The sequence below is a fragment of the Vigna umbellata genome, chromosome 8, assembly GCF_029865625.1.
Source record: "Vigna umbellata cultivar VRB3 chromosome 8, Vumbellata_1.0, whole genome shotgun sequence".
Lineage (NCBI taxonomy): Eukaryota > Viridiplantae > Streptophyta > Magnoliopsida > Fabales > Fabaceae > Vigna > Vigna umbellata.
The window spans coordinates 40,649,382-40,665,118 of record NC_142172.1 but is presented as its reverse complement, the minus strand read 5'-3'; the positions used below and the strand labels follow the sequence as shown (position 1 = coordinate 40,665,118).

Here is a 15,737-nt window from a genome sequence, read left to right as displayed (position 1 = left end):
ACTTGCACTTTTGTTACTAAAAACCCTTCCACACTTGTGACGTCCAACGAGAGTTTTCACTCTAAAAGTTTCCCTTCCTCCTACCTTGCTAGCCATAATTACAAAACCACATCCCTTTTTACAAACTGCCCTCACTCTCTTCAAATCATTCTTAACAAACTTCACTTCTTTGCCATTTAATACGCCATGCTCCTGTAGGGCACTTTTAAAATCTTTCAATGACTTAAACTCCATCCCCAATGTAAATTTGAAACTCTTAGTCATTTCATCTGCTCTGTACTTTGGAAACTTCCTCCTATTATCACTAATAGCCTCATCACTATCCACATTTGAAGACAATTCATCAGTATTGTAATCTTCATTTATCTCATGCTCATGGTGTCCAACATCTTCGTTAACCACAAATGACCCCTCACCACCACCGTTTCTTCTCCTCACACTTTTCTTCCTCTTTTTCATTGTACTCCACCTCTCTAAAACAGGATTAATATTTCTTCTTTCTTCCTCCACCCTCTGATCCTCCATCCCAAACCCATCATCATCATTTTCCATTCTGTTCTCTTCACTATCATCCACATTTTCCACCACTTCTTCCTCAACCACATTGCCCTCTTCCTCACCCCTCTGTACATATTCGTCCTCAACATTCCCCTCTTCTTCTTCGTAATCCATTAGGACATCTTCTACTTCCACATTCCCCTCCACCTCACCAACATAACCATCTTCTTTATCAACTGTATCATCTTCTTCAGCCACATAAGCATGTGCTTCACCAACATAACCATCTTCTTTATCCACTGCATCATCTTCTTCAGCCACATAAGCATGTGGTTCACCAACATAACCAACTTCTTTATCCACTGCATGATCTTCTTCATCCACATAAGCATGTGCTTCACCAACATAACCAACTTCTTCATCCACAATAGCATCTTCTTCAACAACATATGCATGTATATCTTCCACCTCTTCTTCCATATTTACCTCTTCCTCCGTCTCCTGTACTGCCTCTTCACCAAAACACAAAAACTTAACTTCATCTGGCTGACTAGGTTGTACATGTTGGACATAGATTTCAACCTCATCATTATTTGCCTCTGCATAGTTAGCCAAGAACAGTGCTTCCCTGTCATCACTGAGTAATCTCAGGTTGTTCATCGCCTTTTGTTTTGCCCCCTTCCACCATAGCTTGAACTCTGCATCATACTTGAATTCTTTAACATATCCCACTGCTTCAAAGTAAGACCACCTGTCCGGATCAATTCCTTTTATAACATGTATTTCTCCTCCCACATATTCTATTCCCTTATTCTTCACGAACTTCCCCATGTGATGCAGAGAAAAATCAAAAACCATTGCTAATCCTACATTGTAAAATGCAAATTTTACTCACACAATGCACAACAAGCAATGGAGTGACAGTAAACATAAACGAAAATAACAAAATTACCTTCTTCGAATCGCCTTCCTGACACACACAATGCAAACGAACACTGGAGCAACAAAGTTATCAACCCTAATCGCGACTCACGTTCAAGATAAAACAAAGTTATCAACCCTCGTCTTTGATTCACTTAAGAAGATCCAATCCCTTAGTAAGTATATAAGCCCTTATCTCCGTCAGCTCATTTAATCACTAATCAATTTCAATTTAAAATGTAAACACACGTGGCAAATGTTACAAACGATACATGTCATCCCACGTGCCTATACGTTAGCCACATCACCCGAATTTTAACGCCGTTTGTATTGGAGGACCAAAAATAATGGTTTCCTTAAGGACAGGGATCTAATCGTGCAAAGTTTGAAATAGGGACGAAAAATAAAAACGCTTGATAGTTCAGGGACTAAAAACATATTTAACCCTAATAATATTTACTTTTGTTCTTACAATTTGATCCAAAGTTAAAATTTTTACAAAAATATCATTCCACAACCTTTTTTTTTCTAAATAATTTTTTAATTTTTTTACTTTCCTAATTCAATTTCCGAAAATTACTCTATCTTTAATTCTTACCAAATTATTATGGTTAGATATCAACTACTAGAACAGTTAAATAGCTTACCTTGTAGTAACATATTTATTTGACAATCATAAATATTTTTTTCTTTTGTTAAATTTTCTTAGAACATCTTCTATCAAATTTATTATCTCTAGTTGTCTACAAAAGTAACTTATTTCGGTAAAATGACTTAATGTACAATTATTTCAACAAATTAATTAATTATGAGGATATTTATAGAATTTGGAAGTGCAGGAAGGGTAAGATAAAACACCCTTTAATTAATTAATTATCTCTAGGGAACCGCGGCATATACCCCCTGTAACTTCTGAAATTCTCTGACTGGCAGAGAAGTTGAGACGTTACAGGGGGTATATGCCGCGGTTCCCTAGAGAACCGCGGCATATACCTCCTGTAACTTCTGAAATTCTCTGACCCAGTCAGCACCTGCAATAAATTGGCAGGGTATATGCCGCGGTTCTCTGGGCAACCGCGACATATACTCTGTTATTTAATTTTTTATTCATACGTGGCGTCAAAGGCAATGGTTGACTGGAGTATATGCCGCGGTTGGGAGCAGAACCGCGGCATATATGTTCGATTTATTTACAAAACTGTCACCGCGCACCATTATGCTGCGGTTTTCGTTGAACCGTGGCATAATGTGCGCTGTAAAAACCCAATTTTTTACTAGTGATATTCATTTATACACTCTGTTTCAGGTTGAAAGTGCATATCTCTGTGACACGAAACTTTTATTAAATTTGAAGAGTGATAGAGGGCATTCCCACCCCAATTTTTTTTTAGTATAATCTATATATATATATATATATATATACATCTATCTAGATATTCTCAATAATATTTTTTTACCGATGAGGATATACAATACCATAAAACCTATATAAAACATCGATATATTTTTTCAGTCTATAAAACCTTAAGACCATAAATTTTAACGTTTTTTAATCAACTTTTTTCCTTTTTACTTTATAAACTTTAAATTTACACTTAGAGATAAACTTCTACTTCAAACAGCTAATATATTACTACAAACCACTAATTCAAACAGCTCTTTTATTGTTGACTAGTAACATAATTTATTCACATTTAAAGTAAAATTTATTTTCATTATAAATAATTTCACTATATGCTCTGTCTTCATAAATATTTAACCATAAATGAAGTAGATAAATAAATTGAACGTGAATCATCTGAAATCGACGGGGCAGTGTGATTTCTTCCTATAAAAGTCGGTGGAAACCTATAAATAAATATCTTGTTGTGAAGTATAAGCTTATTGCAAAAGAAAAGTTCGGGACGTAACCTATTCTCTGCTTGTTTGACTGATCGTATATTCTAACTTAAACTTGACCACTAGGGTCGTTAAGAATTGAAGTTACGTTGGATTATTTCGGAATACGATGCATATGTTCTCGAATAGCCCGAAGTCACGTGAGGCGAGGCCTCGAGCAACGTTCACACGTATGTGCAGCCTTGCTTCCCGCCCTACCACACGTCCATGCATGCCTCCCTCTAAAATAAAATCCTGTGCTCCATGATCCGACATTCAAGGGCGCAGTGGCGGTTGCTCCAAATTCCTCCACTATTGTGGCCGCATCTGTGCATGCAATATAGAAAGAAAGACATAAAAAAATCTTAAATAAATGTCTGTAATACGAATGCATAGGTCCTTTCCCACTGCATATTATATGCAGCTGCTAAGGCTACGGCCATTCTAGAAGAGTGTAGAAAGCTATTATGTGTAACAATAAGTAGGAAACCTTATAACCACCAAATTAAGCCACGTATCTCTAACCCCACTTACACGCATCATGACACACTTTTTGTACTTTTAAAATACACGATATCTTCAAACTCACCTAAGCTTCTTGTCCAGTCCATGCAACCACGAAAGCACACCTATTTATACCGAGCCCCTTCCCTGCACTTCACAACCATCCCATCTTCATCACTCTCTTATTGCTTCAAACTCTGTTTCCATTTCCCTCTGCACTGTAATGGGCTTACCTTCCTCATCATCAGACACTAGCTGGTGGGTGTTTACACTTCCAGCCATAGCAGGAACACAAAACTTAACTCACAACCCACTCTTGCTCATAATCCTCACTGCAATTCTTTCCATTGCCCTTCTGGCGTGGGCCTTCCCAAGAGGGGGAGGAGGTCTTGCATGGAGAAACGGAAAGAACCAAATGGGCCGGGTTCCTGTACCCGGGCCCAAAGGAGTCCCTTTCTTCGGCCTCTTGTTTAGCTTAAACCATGCCCTACCTCATCGCACCCTCGCTTCCATTGCTTCAGCCCTATCCGCCACGAAACTCATGGCCTTCAGTTTGGGGTCAAGCCCAGTAGTTGTAACTTCCGACCCTCACGTGGCGCGTGAAATCTTGAACTCGCACCATTTCGCTGACCGTCCCGTTAAACAATCCGCTAAGAGCCTCATGTTCAACCGTGCCATTGGGTTTGCCCCAAACGGTGCGTATTGGCGCTTGCTGCGGAGGGTAGCCTCAACACACCTCTTCTCCCCGCGCCGCATTCTTGCCCACGAGCCAGGTCGCTTGCTAGACTGCGCTGCCATGTTACGGGCTATAGCTCAGGAGCAGTCCAAAAACGGGTTCGTGTGCCTAAGAAAACACCTCCAAGATGCAGCGCTCAATAACGTTATGGGAACTGTCTTTGGAAGAAGGTACCACGACCAAGATGAGTGTTATAATCGGCGTGAGATTGAAGAGGTGCGCGACATTGTGCGGGAAGGTTTTGAACTTTTGGGAGCTTTCAACTGGTCTGATTACGTTCCTTGGATACGCTTCTTTTATGACCCTTTACGTGTTCGAGAACGGTGCTCCGTTCTTGCTCCGAGAGTGAAGAAATTTGTAAAGAGGATTCTGGAGGAGCACCGAATATTGGCTCCATTCAAGGAACTTTCTGATGACTCGGACTTCGTGGACGTGCTGCTCTCTCTAGAAGAACATGACAAGCTCGAAGATGATGACATCATTGCTGTTTTATGGGTTTGTGTTTCTTTCATCCCTACAACGTACGGAAGTTTATTGCCCATGCATGTTTTAACACGTGCATGTGTTTGAAAAACCTACTGTAACTAAAGTATATAAAATCCGGGAATGTGTCGCATGACTCTAATTAAAAAATGATAACCCAAACATAAAAGATTCTCCAAATTTAACTGGGCAGAATGTTATATGTTTTAGAAGATCGATACATTTTTTTATTCATCTGCATTTTCTATTTAGCAAAAGAAATAAAAAAGAAACAAAAAATAGAGACAACCAGATAAATATTTAAGCACACTCCAAGGTGACACTAATGTCACGGTAATCATCTCTTATTAAATAAATTTTATTAGCTTGTAATTAATAATCCGGTAGTGTGGTTGGTATACAAACAACTTATATTAATATTTTTAAAACAACTTGATTGCACGCAGGAGATGATATTTCGTGGCACGGATACAACAGCACTTCTTACTGAGTGGGTCATGGCCGAGCTTATTTTGAATAAGCAAGTGCAAACTAGGCTTCGCAATGAACTCCGCAGGGTTGTGGGAAAGAAGATGGTAGTTACAGATGCTGATGTGATAAAATTGCCATACTTAGAAGCCATATTGAAAGAAACCCTGCGGTTGCATCCAATTGGGCCTCTTCTTTCGTGGGCCCGATTGTCCACGTCAGATGTCCATCTGAGCAATGGAATGGTGGTGCCAGCCAACACCACAGCAATGGTGAACATGTGGGCCATCACTCATGACCCTAGCGTGTGGCACGAGCCACTAGTGTTCAAACCAGAGAGGTTTGTGAAGAGTGAAGGAGGGGTCGAAGTGGATATCAGAGGTGGTGACCTTAGACTCGCACCATTTGGAGCTGGACGAAGGGTTTGCCCCGGTAAAAACCTAGGTCTTGTGACTGTGAGCCTTTGGGTGGCTAACTTGGTTCATCGTTTTCATTGGTTTCAAGACATGGCTAACCCAGTTGACCTAGCCGAGGTTCTGAAACTATCTTGTGAGATGAAGAACCCCCTCAGAGCCCTGGCATCTCCAAGGTTTACTAATTAAACCTCAATAATTATTCTGAGATTTGGTGTGTAAGATATGTGAGGGCAGTGTTATAAATATGTTTTGTATTTCAGGAAAATACTATTTTTCCTATAAAAAAAGTGTCAATAAGTGTGAGGATGTTTTATCTAGCTTTTATACAAGTGAGATAAATATCCTTTTTGTTGTAATAGTAAATCTTTACCAGTTTCTGTACGCAAATATAATTTATATAAGTTGATATTCAGCAGTATATGTCAGCAGAAACAAGTTAGCCATCGAAGAATGAGAAAATTTGCTAAAATTAAGTACACATTAGACTAATCTGATCCTCAATAAGAAAATAAGTGTTATGTCGTAAAAAAAATGTGTTAAATTTTTTTTTTCAAATAAAAAAAATGAGAATTGTACATCGAGAAAACAGTTGGTTAAGCAACATGCTAAAATTGATGACATCGATTTTTTCAATGTGCAAAGCTATAATAGCTACTAACTAGGACGGTTAACGATTTAATCTCCCAAAGACATTACAGAAAAGAGAATTGCAAACACTTCTCACACACACTTCAACCAAGAAGTGCAGTTTTTTGTTTTTTTATTATACTTATTTGACACAGTAACTTAACTTCATTACTCATTAATGTGGTAGTAGGAGACAAATTAGTTGAGGATTAGGTTTGTTTCCTAAGATCAAAATCACGTTAAATATATAATAGTTTAACTCAAAGCACATGGTTCTAAAACTAATATTAGCTTATAAAATGTTTTGTAATTCTTATTATCTCTAATTGCAGCTGTCTTCCTCAAATGGGGCCACTACAAGTAATTAGCTTTTTTTTCTTCAACTGCTGCTCTTCCGATCTATTAAGTGATGCCACACTATTTATATTTTTTATTTATTTAAAATCTATTAGGCAATAATGGTCACCACACCCCCATTTGGTATTGGGGCAAGAAAAAGGGAGGATGTGTTATCATTTGGGATGAATTTAACGCATGTAATGAAAATGTACAATATTAATTAATTTTTTCGTTGTAAGGTATATATATGTCAATTATTTTGTGATAAAAGTGATGTAAGTAAAATTACAATCAAATCGTCATGTTTAAACTCATGTACTGTGTTTAATAGAAAAAGTTGCATCCTACTATAGTCAATATAACTTTATGATGAGTTATTAGTTCATGTTTTTATATTATTTGGATTTAAGAAAATGATTTTTTTTCTTAGTTTTACTGGTTAAAATTGATTTATGGTATGAAGTCAATAAATTACTAGATTTACGAGTATATCCACCACCGCTTGTAATCTTTATAAGAACCATGTAAGTTTTCTTTATAATTTTTCTTTACGATATTTAATATATCTTAATTCAATAGATAGTTGACATTGTAAGTGATTTGTTGACATTGGGGATAGTTTTCTTGAAAAGTATAAATTTAACATCATCAACTAATTATAATAAATCATATACGGAAAAAAAACGTGTGCATTACACAAAGCAGTAAAATAGAAGGCATAACATAATCAGAAGTCAGAATCGGGAAGCGAAGAATAATCGAAAGTTAACACTTTTTTGATTAAGCAATCTTAACTATTCGGAGGATGGAATCTCATTCCAAAGTTAGCCATTTATTATGGGTTTTTAAGTAAAGCTGTTGTTGCAGTGTTTTCGAAGAGGTGCAATACAATCTGTATCATACTCACCAAATAAAGCAGTTTCCAATATGTACGCTACCTTCAACTCAGATTGCTTTTTGACAAATTCCTCTTTAATTTCCTTTACAATTTTCTTACAATTGATTAAATGGCTAGATTGACGTGTTGACTTATACATTAGTGGTAAACATGTGACAATGAAGCCGCACCAATTTTTGAAGAATACAAGTAATTCATGCACACTCAAATCAATAGCATTGTGCATAAAACTTTTTCCTATATATGTAACACTAACTATTACCAATAGCATTGTAGTACGACTTGCATAACCTTTTCTCTTTTGTGAAAATGTCGTGCAGCAAGAATATTTTCATCCAAATTCTGTGGTGTTTTTCCTTGATCACTCTTAGTTCCCAAACACAGAGTCATTACACTTTTGAAGTGAGTAACAGAAAGTGGTGAAATGTTATTCGCCATGGCGTTCATGAATATAAATTTCTGTTCTTTTGTTTACTTTCCCCAGCATAACTCTTCAACACGGATACCTTTTCACAGGAAAACATTTTTTTTTTCTATAAAATTATCATATTTTGCAGGGGAGATTAAATGGGTTTGATTAATCTTGCAGGTTAGAGAAGCCCAGTATACCAGACTTTGTTCCACAAAAAGTATACTGACAGTGAATGGAAACTTTCCAGGACCAACTATCAGAGTCAACAGAGGAGACACAATCTACGTTGATGTTTACAACAAGGGAAACTCCAACATTACTTTACACTGGTAATTTTCTATCTTAAGCAATTTTGAAACCTATGAGTGGATGAAAATTAACCATTACCGATTTATGGACAGGCACGGAGTGAAGCAGCCAAGGAATCCATGGACAGATGGTCCATCATACATCACTCAGTGCCCCATCCAACCTGGTATGAAATTCAGACAAACCTTGATTTTTTCTTTTGAGGAAGGGACCATATGGTGGCATGCTCACAGTGAATGGTTAAGAGCCACTGTCTATGGTGCTATCTATGTCTATCCAACCAAGACTACTCCCTACCCTTTTCCTCAACCCGATGCCGAGATTCCCATCATATTTGGTATGAAAAATTATCCTTAACAGTTTTTTTTTTCTGCAATTCACCAAATATAGCTAGAACATACTGATGCAAGTATGTGGGAAAAATGCAACGTTTTTATTTACTTATGTATATGCAGGAGAGTGGTGGATTAATGATGTCAACGAGGTCTTCAGACAGTCTTCTGAAACCGGAGCAGCCCCAAACATATCTGATGCTCTCACTATAAATGGTCAACCCGGGGATCTCTTGCCTTGCTCAATTCCAGGTACGCATCAATGTTCAAAGTTGATGAAGTTAATGATGAACTTTCAACTTCAAACATTTGTAACTTTGAGGTTTGGCTCTAAACGCCACAATTTCTTGTAATTTTCAGAAACGTTCAAGTTTAATGTAGAACAAGGGAGGACTTATCATCTCCGAGTTATTAACGCGGCACTGAATCTGATTCTCTTCTTCTCCGTTTCCCAACATAACCTCACTGTTGTTGGTTCTGATGCTGTATACACCACGCCATTGACAAGGGATTACATTTGCATATCACCAGGACAAGCAATGGATGTGTTGTTGCACGCCAACCAAGAACCTGGTCATTATTATCTAGCTGCAAGGGCATATTCAACTGGGCTTGGTGTTGCCTTTGATAACACCACAACCACTGCTAGAATAGAGTACAGTGGCAATTACACTCCACCTTCATCTCCTTCATTACCCAACCTCCCCGACTTTAATGATACACAAGCAGCTTTGGACTTCATCACAAACTTGAGAGGCTTGCCTGAGAGATCCCCCAGTCCAGTCCCAACAAACATCACAACTCAAATAGTCACCACTATTTCTGTCAACACTTTGCCATGCCCTAATGGCAGAAACGACTGCCAGGGGCTAAATGGAACCATTTTCTCTGCTAGCATGAACAACATAAGCTTTCAAACCCCCGACATTGACATTCTAAAAGCCTATTACTATCATATCAATGGGATATACGAACCGGGATTTCCCAGATTCCCACCTTTTACATTTAACTTCACTGCAGATCTTTTGCCTATAACGTTGAATACACCAACGAAAGAGACTAGGGTTAATGTGCTGAACTATGGTGCAACAGTTGAAATTGTTTTCCAAGGAACAAACGTTGTTGGAGGGATAGACCATCCTATCCATCTCCATGGGTACAGTTTCCATGTTGTTGGATATGGATTAGGCAATTTTAACCAAAGTCAAGATCCCTTGAATTTCAATCTCGTTGATCCTCCTTACTTGAATACTGTGATTGTGCCAATAAATGGATGGGCTGCCATTAGATTCGTGGCTGTGAATCCTGGTATGTAACACCAAATACGAGTTTATATTTAACTTTTTTTTTTCAAATTTTAAAATGGAGAGCTTATGTAATTTTTCTTACACGAACTGCATGCATGTATTTTCAATTGCAGGGGTATGGTTTATGCACTGCCATCTAGAACGCCACCAATCTTGGGGCATGCAGACAGTTTTTATTGTGAAGAATGGAAACTCTTCAAGTCAAATGTTGCCACCGCCGCCGCCAGACATGCCCCCATGCTGAAGAATATTCTGGACTTTCTCTGTTTAAAGAACTTTACATTGAAAACAATAAGTTAAATGTTTGTTTTACCTTACCTCTCCGGAAGGCATGTGTTCCAAATTTGAGGAAATGAGTTCTCCGAGTGTATTGCTTTTTGTAATAATTCACTTGTTCTTTTATTATTTTTGTTGCAGGGCATTATTAAACGGTCTTTTAATTAAGATTTTCTTTCGGCTATTAATTGCTTGGTGTGTGTAGTCTTTGGTTTTGGTTAAGTGTCACATGACCATCGCCAAGTAAAAATGACAGCAGACTCAAAACATTATCGATTGCTGGCTATATAGAGCTAAGGTGTTGTAATTTTCAAAATCCTCCCATCCAATAACTTATATCGAATTTAAAATTTAGATCTATTTTAACTAATAAATTATGTTAAATCCAAATCAAATAAAATATACTTTTTACCAATAAAAACATTGATTTTGATTTTTTTAATTTAATTTAAATCAAATTAAAACTACTTTATCAATTAGAATGAGTGAGAGACATAATCAATTATGAGATCCAAATTTAACTTGAATGTTAACTTATGTATGTTTTATGTATTGGTTAAACATAAAGTTGCTTAGAATTTAGTCAAATTCGACTTGATTTTGTTTAGTGTGACTAATCCTAATTAGACCAATCACTCAACTTGAAATGAGATTAATCCAACTCATTTTAACACCATCTCAACTTAATGTTTAGGCCCAACACAAATCTATATTGACTTTAGTAGAGTTAGGCAGTCTACTTAAGTCAGACTAGACTCAATTAACTTGAACCTAATTCAATTTAGATTGAACATAACTTTGTCCTGACTTGTGTCAATTTGGTTCCAACCAACTTGATTCAACTTAAAGAAACTCGACTTGAACTTGAATTAACTTAATTCAAGTTATACTTAAGATAACTTAACTCACGTATCAATTTTACTAGACTTGATATAAGTTGGACCAGCTTAACTCAATCTGTATACGAATCTACACGTCTTAATGAATGTTCGAATATGATTAATCTAACATTAAAATAGTTTAATTAAAAAATAAATTTTAAAATTAACAATGAAACGTCTACTTATTGACCTTCATAAGTAGGTCTTAACGAATTTACTTAAATTTTTTACTTGTTTGTGTCGATTGTTTAATATTATATGTGTACGTTTCTTTTAGTGTTAGTTAAAGGGGCAACAACACCCTTGTGACACGAGGAAAGACTTGCTGGTTATCTAAGAAAAGAATTTTGTGTTACTATTTTTTTTTTCTAGTTATGCGATGCAGATTTGGATACTCATAAAAAAGTAATAAAGTAAAAGTAACTCAAAATAATAATACTTGTTATTATACTTATTTATTTTTATGAAAGGGGTCTGAAAATATCCTTTTTCTTTAAGAAATAATGTCCTTCCACCGATCCTTTTCTTTTTTTTTTTCTTTCTGAAAACCTTCCACCAGTTACTACCTGTATATATATTTTGTATTATGTGACTAAAATTACACTGACTGTTCAATAATTTTTAGTTATGCACCAATTAATTTAAGAATAGTTCTTGAGGCAATATGGATCATAGAAAATACATTTTAAATGGAGATTTTCTAGCTTATAAAAAAATGGAAAATTACTGTAACATTTTTTATGTTCTTTTTAAATATTTAGAAATTATATCAATCATCTGTCATGTAAGATTGCTCTAACCATAGTTTTACTAGAATAAATTAGACAATCTCTTTTAAATGACGTTGGTAGCACATTTTTTTGTTGGTGAGAGATACGAATTGAGACATTTCCATGATACAAGTGATATGAATCCCAGGTATAGTGTCGCTCCTATATGGAAATGAAACGTCAATAAGACATATAGAATATCACATATCGAAAAGCAACTCCTTTTGAAGTTGTACTAGTTAAAAAATATGGAGAAAATACGCTGATATGTGCATTTGTAAAATGTACAAAAAGTAGAAAAACATATCATATTGGAGATCCGTTGATAGTTCCAGAAGTGTAGATAGAGGAAGGCTTTGTTGCACTTGAGGTTGAAAAGGCAGTGCAAGAAAATATAGAGCAAAGCGTTGTTGAGACTAGCTAGACAGAAAAGGACTTATTAGTACTGATAATTTGAGTGTTCAGAAATTTGTGTTCATTGGTTCATCGCGTGTACAAACGAAACCCAAACATGTGCAATGAAGATCTTAGGATCTTTGAAGAATATTATGAGGTATTAAAGAAAGGAAAAGAGTAAGTTAGCTTAATATGTTAGAATTTAAGATGAGTATGTTTAGCGCTTCTACTAACTTTGTTTGTTTGAGTTGATGTACTCTTTTATGTAATATATTCTTTATTAATAATATATATATATATATATATATATATATATATATATATATATATATATATATATATATATATATATGGTTTCTTAACTTATGTAACTTTTTTTTAATTGATATATTTTAATAAAAGTATACTAAATTTTAATAAACAAAACTCATTCATTAAAAAGATATACTTTAATTCCTAATCCATTTTTCTTATTTATCTTATTTGTTTTTTTTTTCATTTTCGTCCTATCTTTTCCACATCGCAATTTTTTACTATGTTGTTTATTTGTTTATCACTTTATTAACAAAATAACTAATATTCTCACAATCTCGTATCAATAAAACCAAACTTTCGGCATATACCAAATTTTCAGAAATTATTAGTAATCATGTTTCATTTCCTAATAAAACCAGTGCAACTGTACAGTATGTTAAATAAAATCCAAAATATAAAAGTGATAAAGATAAGCACAAAACACAGTGTCACAGACGTTGGGCAACATGTGTAGTAGCTACAAATTTTGGACAATTCAGTTTGCTCAAATCCTTTTGAAAAAAATTCTTCATTTCCAAGAAAGTGATTGAGAATGATAAGTTCTAAGGTCTCCGTTAGTCTTTGTTCACTTGAATGGGTTTGGGAGAGAATGATTGAGAAGATTTGAAGGTAAAGTTTTGATTGTTTATTTGAGTGAATTTAGAGGTAAGTGAGAGTGAATTTGGAAGTAAATTTTTTAATCTGTCACATCAATCAAATCCTATACTAATTCTCACAAACTTTACTTCCAAATTCACTCTCACTTACCTCCAAATCCACTCAAATAAACAAAAAAATTTACCTTCAAATCCTCTCAAACCTCCTCAATCACTCTTCCCAAAATCCATTCAAGTGAACAAAACTTTACTGAAAACCTTTTTGGAAAAAAGAAAATTATCAGGCAGCAAAGAACCACTCAGAAACTTTTTTTGCTGATTGTTGACATTTTATTGTAAGGAAGAACTTCCAAAATTTTCATTTCCATATTCATGATCTAGATCTCTTGGATTATTGTGACTTTAATAACAAAATAATTGATGATGTTGATTTTTTATTTTTGATTGAAAGGTTGTGTTATATCTTTTCTTTGTTATTAAATTTCGTTTTTGAATTTTAGAATTTTAGAATCATGTTGATTTGCAAAAGAATCGTTACTAGTGTGAAAAATCATTATTCATATTTATTTTATTTTACTATATTTTTAGGTTGGACTTTTCTCTAAATTTTCATAAGCATAATTACATCCCAAGGAAACGGTAATTGGCCTAGAGAGCTTTTTAGAGACGTTTCATGATCTTCGGATGTGTGAGTGAAAGAGAAACAAGTTCGATAAGTGAAGAATGTAATTAGAGTTAGGTGAATGTTTCTGATTTTTTTTTAAATTAAAAATAAAAATTATTAAAATACTTATGTATTTAAAATATGTTTTTTATGAACGATGATTTTTTTTCTACTAAAAAGTTAATACACTTTCATCATCTGAAAAAAAAAACTTAGATGTAAGATATATATATATATATTTGAATTTACTTATAAAAATAAGTTTGTTATCCATTAAAGAAATATACACAGAAGATTTAGTGTATTTATATTTTTGAAATTCATTTGAAACATTGGATGTTGTGCATATGAAAATATAGGGTTGATTTGGTCGAGTTGGATATGGATTGCGAGTTAATTCGGTCCGATTTTTCGAATTACAAATTTATATTAAATTCATTTTTTTAATGAAAAATATATTCTTATTTTGAATAAATGAATCTTTAAACATGTATAATTCTAATAATGATTATTATAATGATTATCATTTTATATAATTACTACTAAATTGGAAAAAAATAATATCATATTAAAAATAAAGTTTAAAATTTAAAATATATTTCCTAATTATCTAATTTACTCAATTTGATTTATCAACATTACTCGTTTATCTAATTTAACTCTAATGTTTAAATTTACTTCGAATTTTTCATAATCGGTGGAAAGGATTTTGTTGTTTTTGGCCTTAAAGTGAAAATGATTTTGTGATGTTTGATTTTTGAGCATTCTCTCACTTTTGACTTCAATTTGTAATATGCGAATATACTATATGCAAGATTAAGATTAGGGACCAAATTAAAGGATACTATTAACATTGAAGTTTGTAAATAACTCAAATGTGCCAAAAATAATAAAACAAAAAATAAACACTTTGACAAATGACAAAACACGGACAATCTTTTTCTTCAAATTTCTAATAAATGACTTCTAGAAAGATAAAGATATGTTGTATTAATTTAAGTATGTTTTTCTACTTTTAAACTGTTGTGGTTTAGATTCTTGTAGAATGTATACATAATAGTCATTTATTCTTTTCATACAGTTAGTAAATAATATTTCTTATCAAAATTTTTTTCTTTGAGTGTGTATCTTCTGTTTTGTCTCCTCTTTGTTTTCTCTCTTTCAAACCAACAATGGTACCTAGAACAAGATTGGTTCTAGATGTCTTAATGGGCTAGTCTGACTCTAATTAATGTGGGGGCAACAATGACGGGAGAGGCATTATTGAGTTTTTGTTCAAGTTTATGGGTGCATCGATCTCCTAGTATAGTAAAAAGCAACAAGTGATAGCTTTATCCACCTATGAGATTGAATATGTAGCTGGATCTTCCGCTGCAAGCCAAGTTGCTTGGTTTGCATCTATTTTGACAACAATAAAGGTGGAATTTAGGAGACCTATCCAGTTGTTTGTAGATAACAAATCAACAATCAATTTGGCTAATAATTCAATGTCACATGAAAGGAACAAACATATAAAGACTAGATTTCATTTTTTGAGGGAACTAGTTAACAATGGAAGATTAAAAATTGATTTAGTGCCTCCACCCACTTACATATTAAACTTATTTTTCCTAAACCTTTGAAGAAGGACAAATTTAATATCCTAATATCTGAGTTAGGCTTGGTTAACTTTAATACTTGAATTAAGGAAAAATGTTATATTAATTCAAGT

At 34.3% G+C, this 15,737-nt stretch overlaps 2 protein-coding genes across 2 annotated transcripts; both read left to right on the top strand.

The window, feature by feature from the left end:
- Positions 1–4,024: 4,024 nt before the first annotated feature.
- On the top strand, positions 4,025–6,127 carry LOC148194697 (cytochrome P450 78A7-like). The gene is made up of 2 exons (XM_088095680.1): positions 4,025–5,032; positions 5,467–6,127. The coding sequence occupies exons 1-2, from the start codon at positions 4,025–4,027 to the stop codon at positions 6,088–6,090; spliced, it is 1,632 nt and encodes a 543-aa protein (XP_087951806.1). The 3' UTR covers positions 6,091–6,127.
- A 1,945-nt stretch (positions 6,128–8,072) lies between these two features.
- LOC148194696 (laccase-15-like) lies at positions 8,073–10,539 on the top strand. The gene is made up of 6 exons (XM_088097517.1): positions 8,073–8,170; positions 8,358–8,509; positions 8,582–8,826; positions 8,945–9,073; positions 9,182–10,129; positions 10,242–10,539. Exons 1-6 carry the CDS (start codon positions 8,078–8,080, stop codon positions 10,370–10,372), a joined length of 1,698 nt encoding a protein of 565 aa, XP_087953643.1. The 5' UTR covers positions 8,073–8,077; the 3' UTR covers positions 10,373–10,539.
- Positions 10,540–15,737: the final 5,198 nt, after the last annotated feature.

Coding starts and splice junctions, on each gene's coding strand:
- LOC148194696 (XM_088097517.1), top strand. CDS start 8,078: ATGTCGTGCAGCAAGAATATTTTCATCCAAATTCTGTGGTGTTTTTCC. Junction 8,171..8,357: donor AGAGTCATTACACTTTTGAA/GTGAGTAACAGA, acceptor TTAATCTTGCAG/GTTAGAGAAGCCCAGTATAC. Junction 10,130..10,241: donor ATTCGTGGCTGTGAATCCTG/GTATGTAACACC, acceptor TTTCAATTGCAG/GGGTATGGTTTATGCACTGC.
- LOC148194697 (XM_088095680.1), top strand. CDS start 4,025: ATGGGCTTACCTTCCTCATCATCAGACACTAGCTGGTGGGTGTTTACA. Junction 5,033..5,466: donor ACATCATTGCTGTTTTATGG/GTTTGTGTTTCT, acceptor GATTGCACGCAG/GAGATGATATTTCGTGGCAC.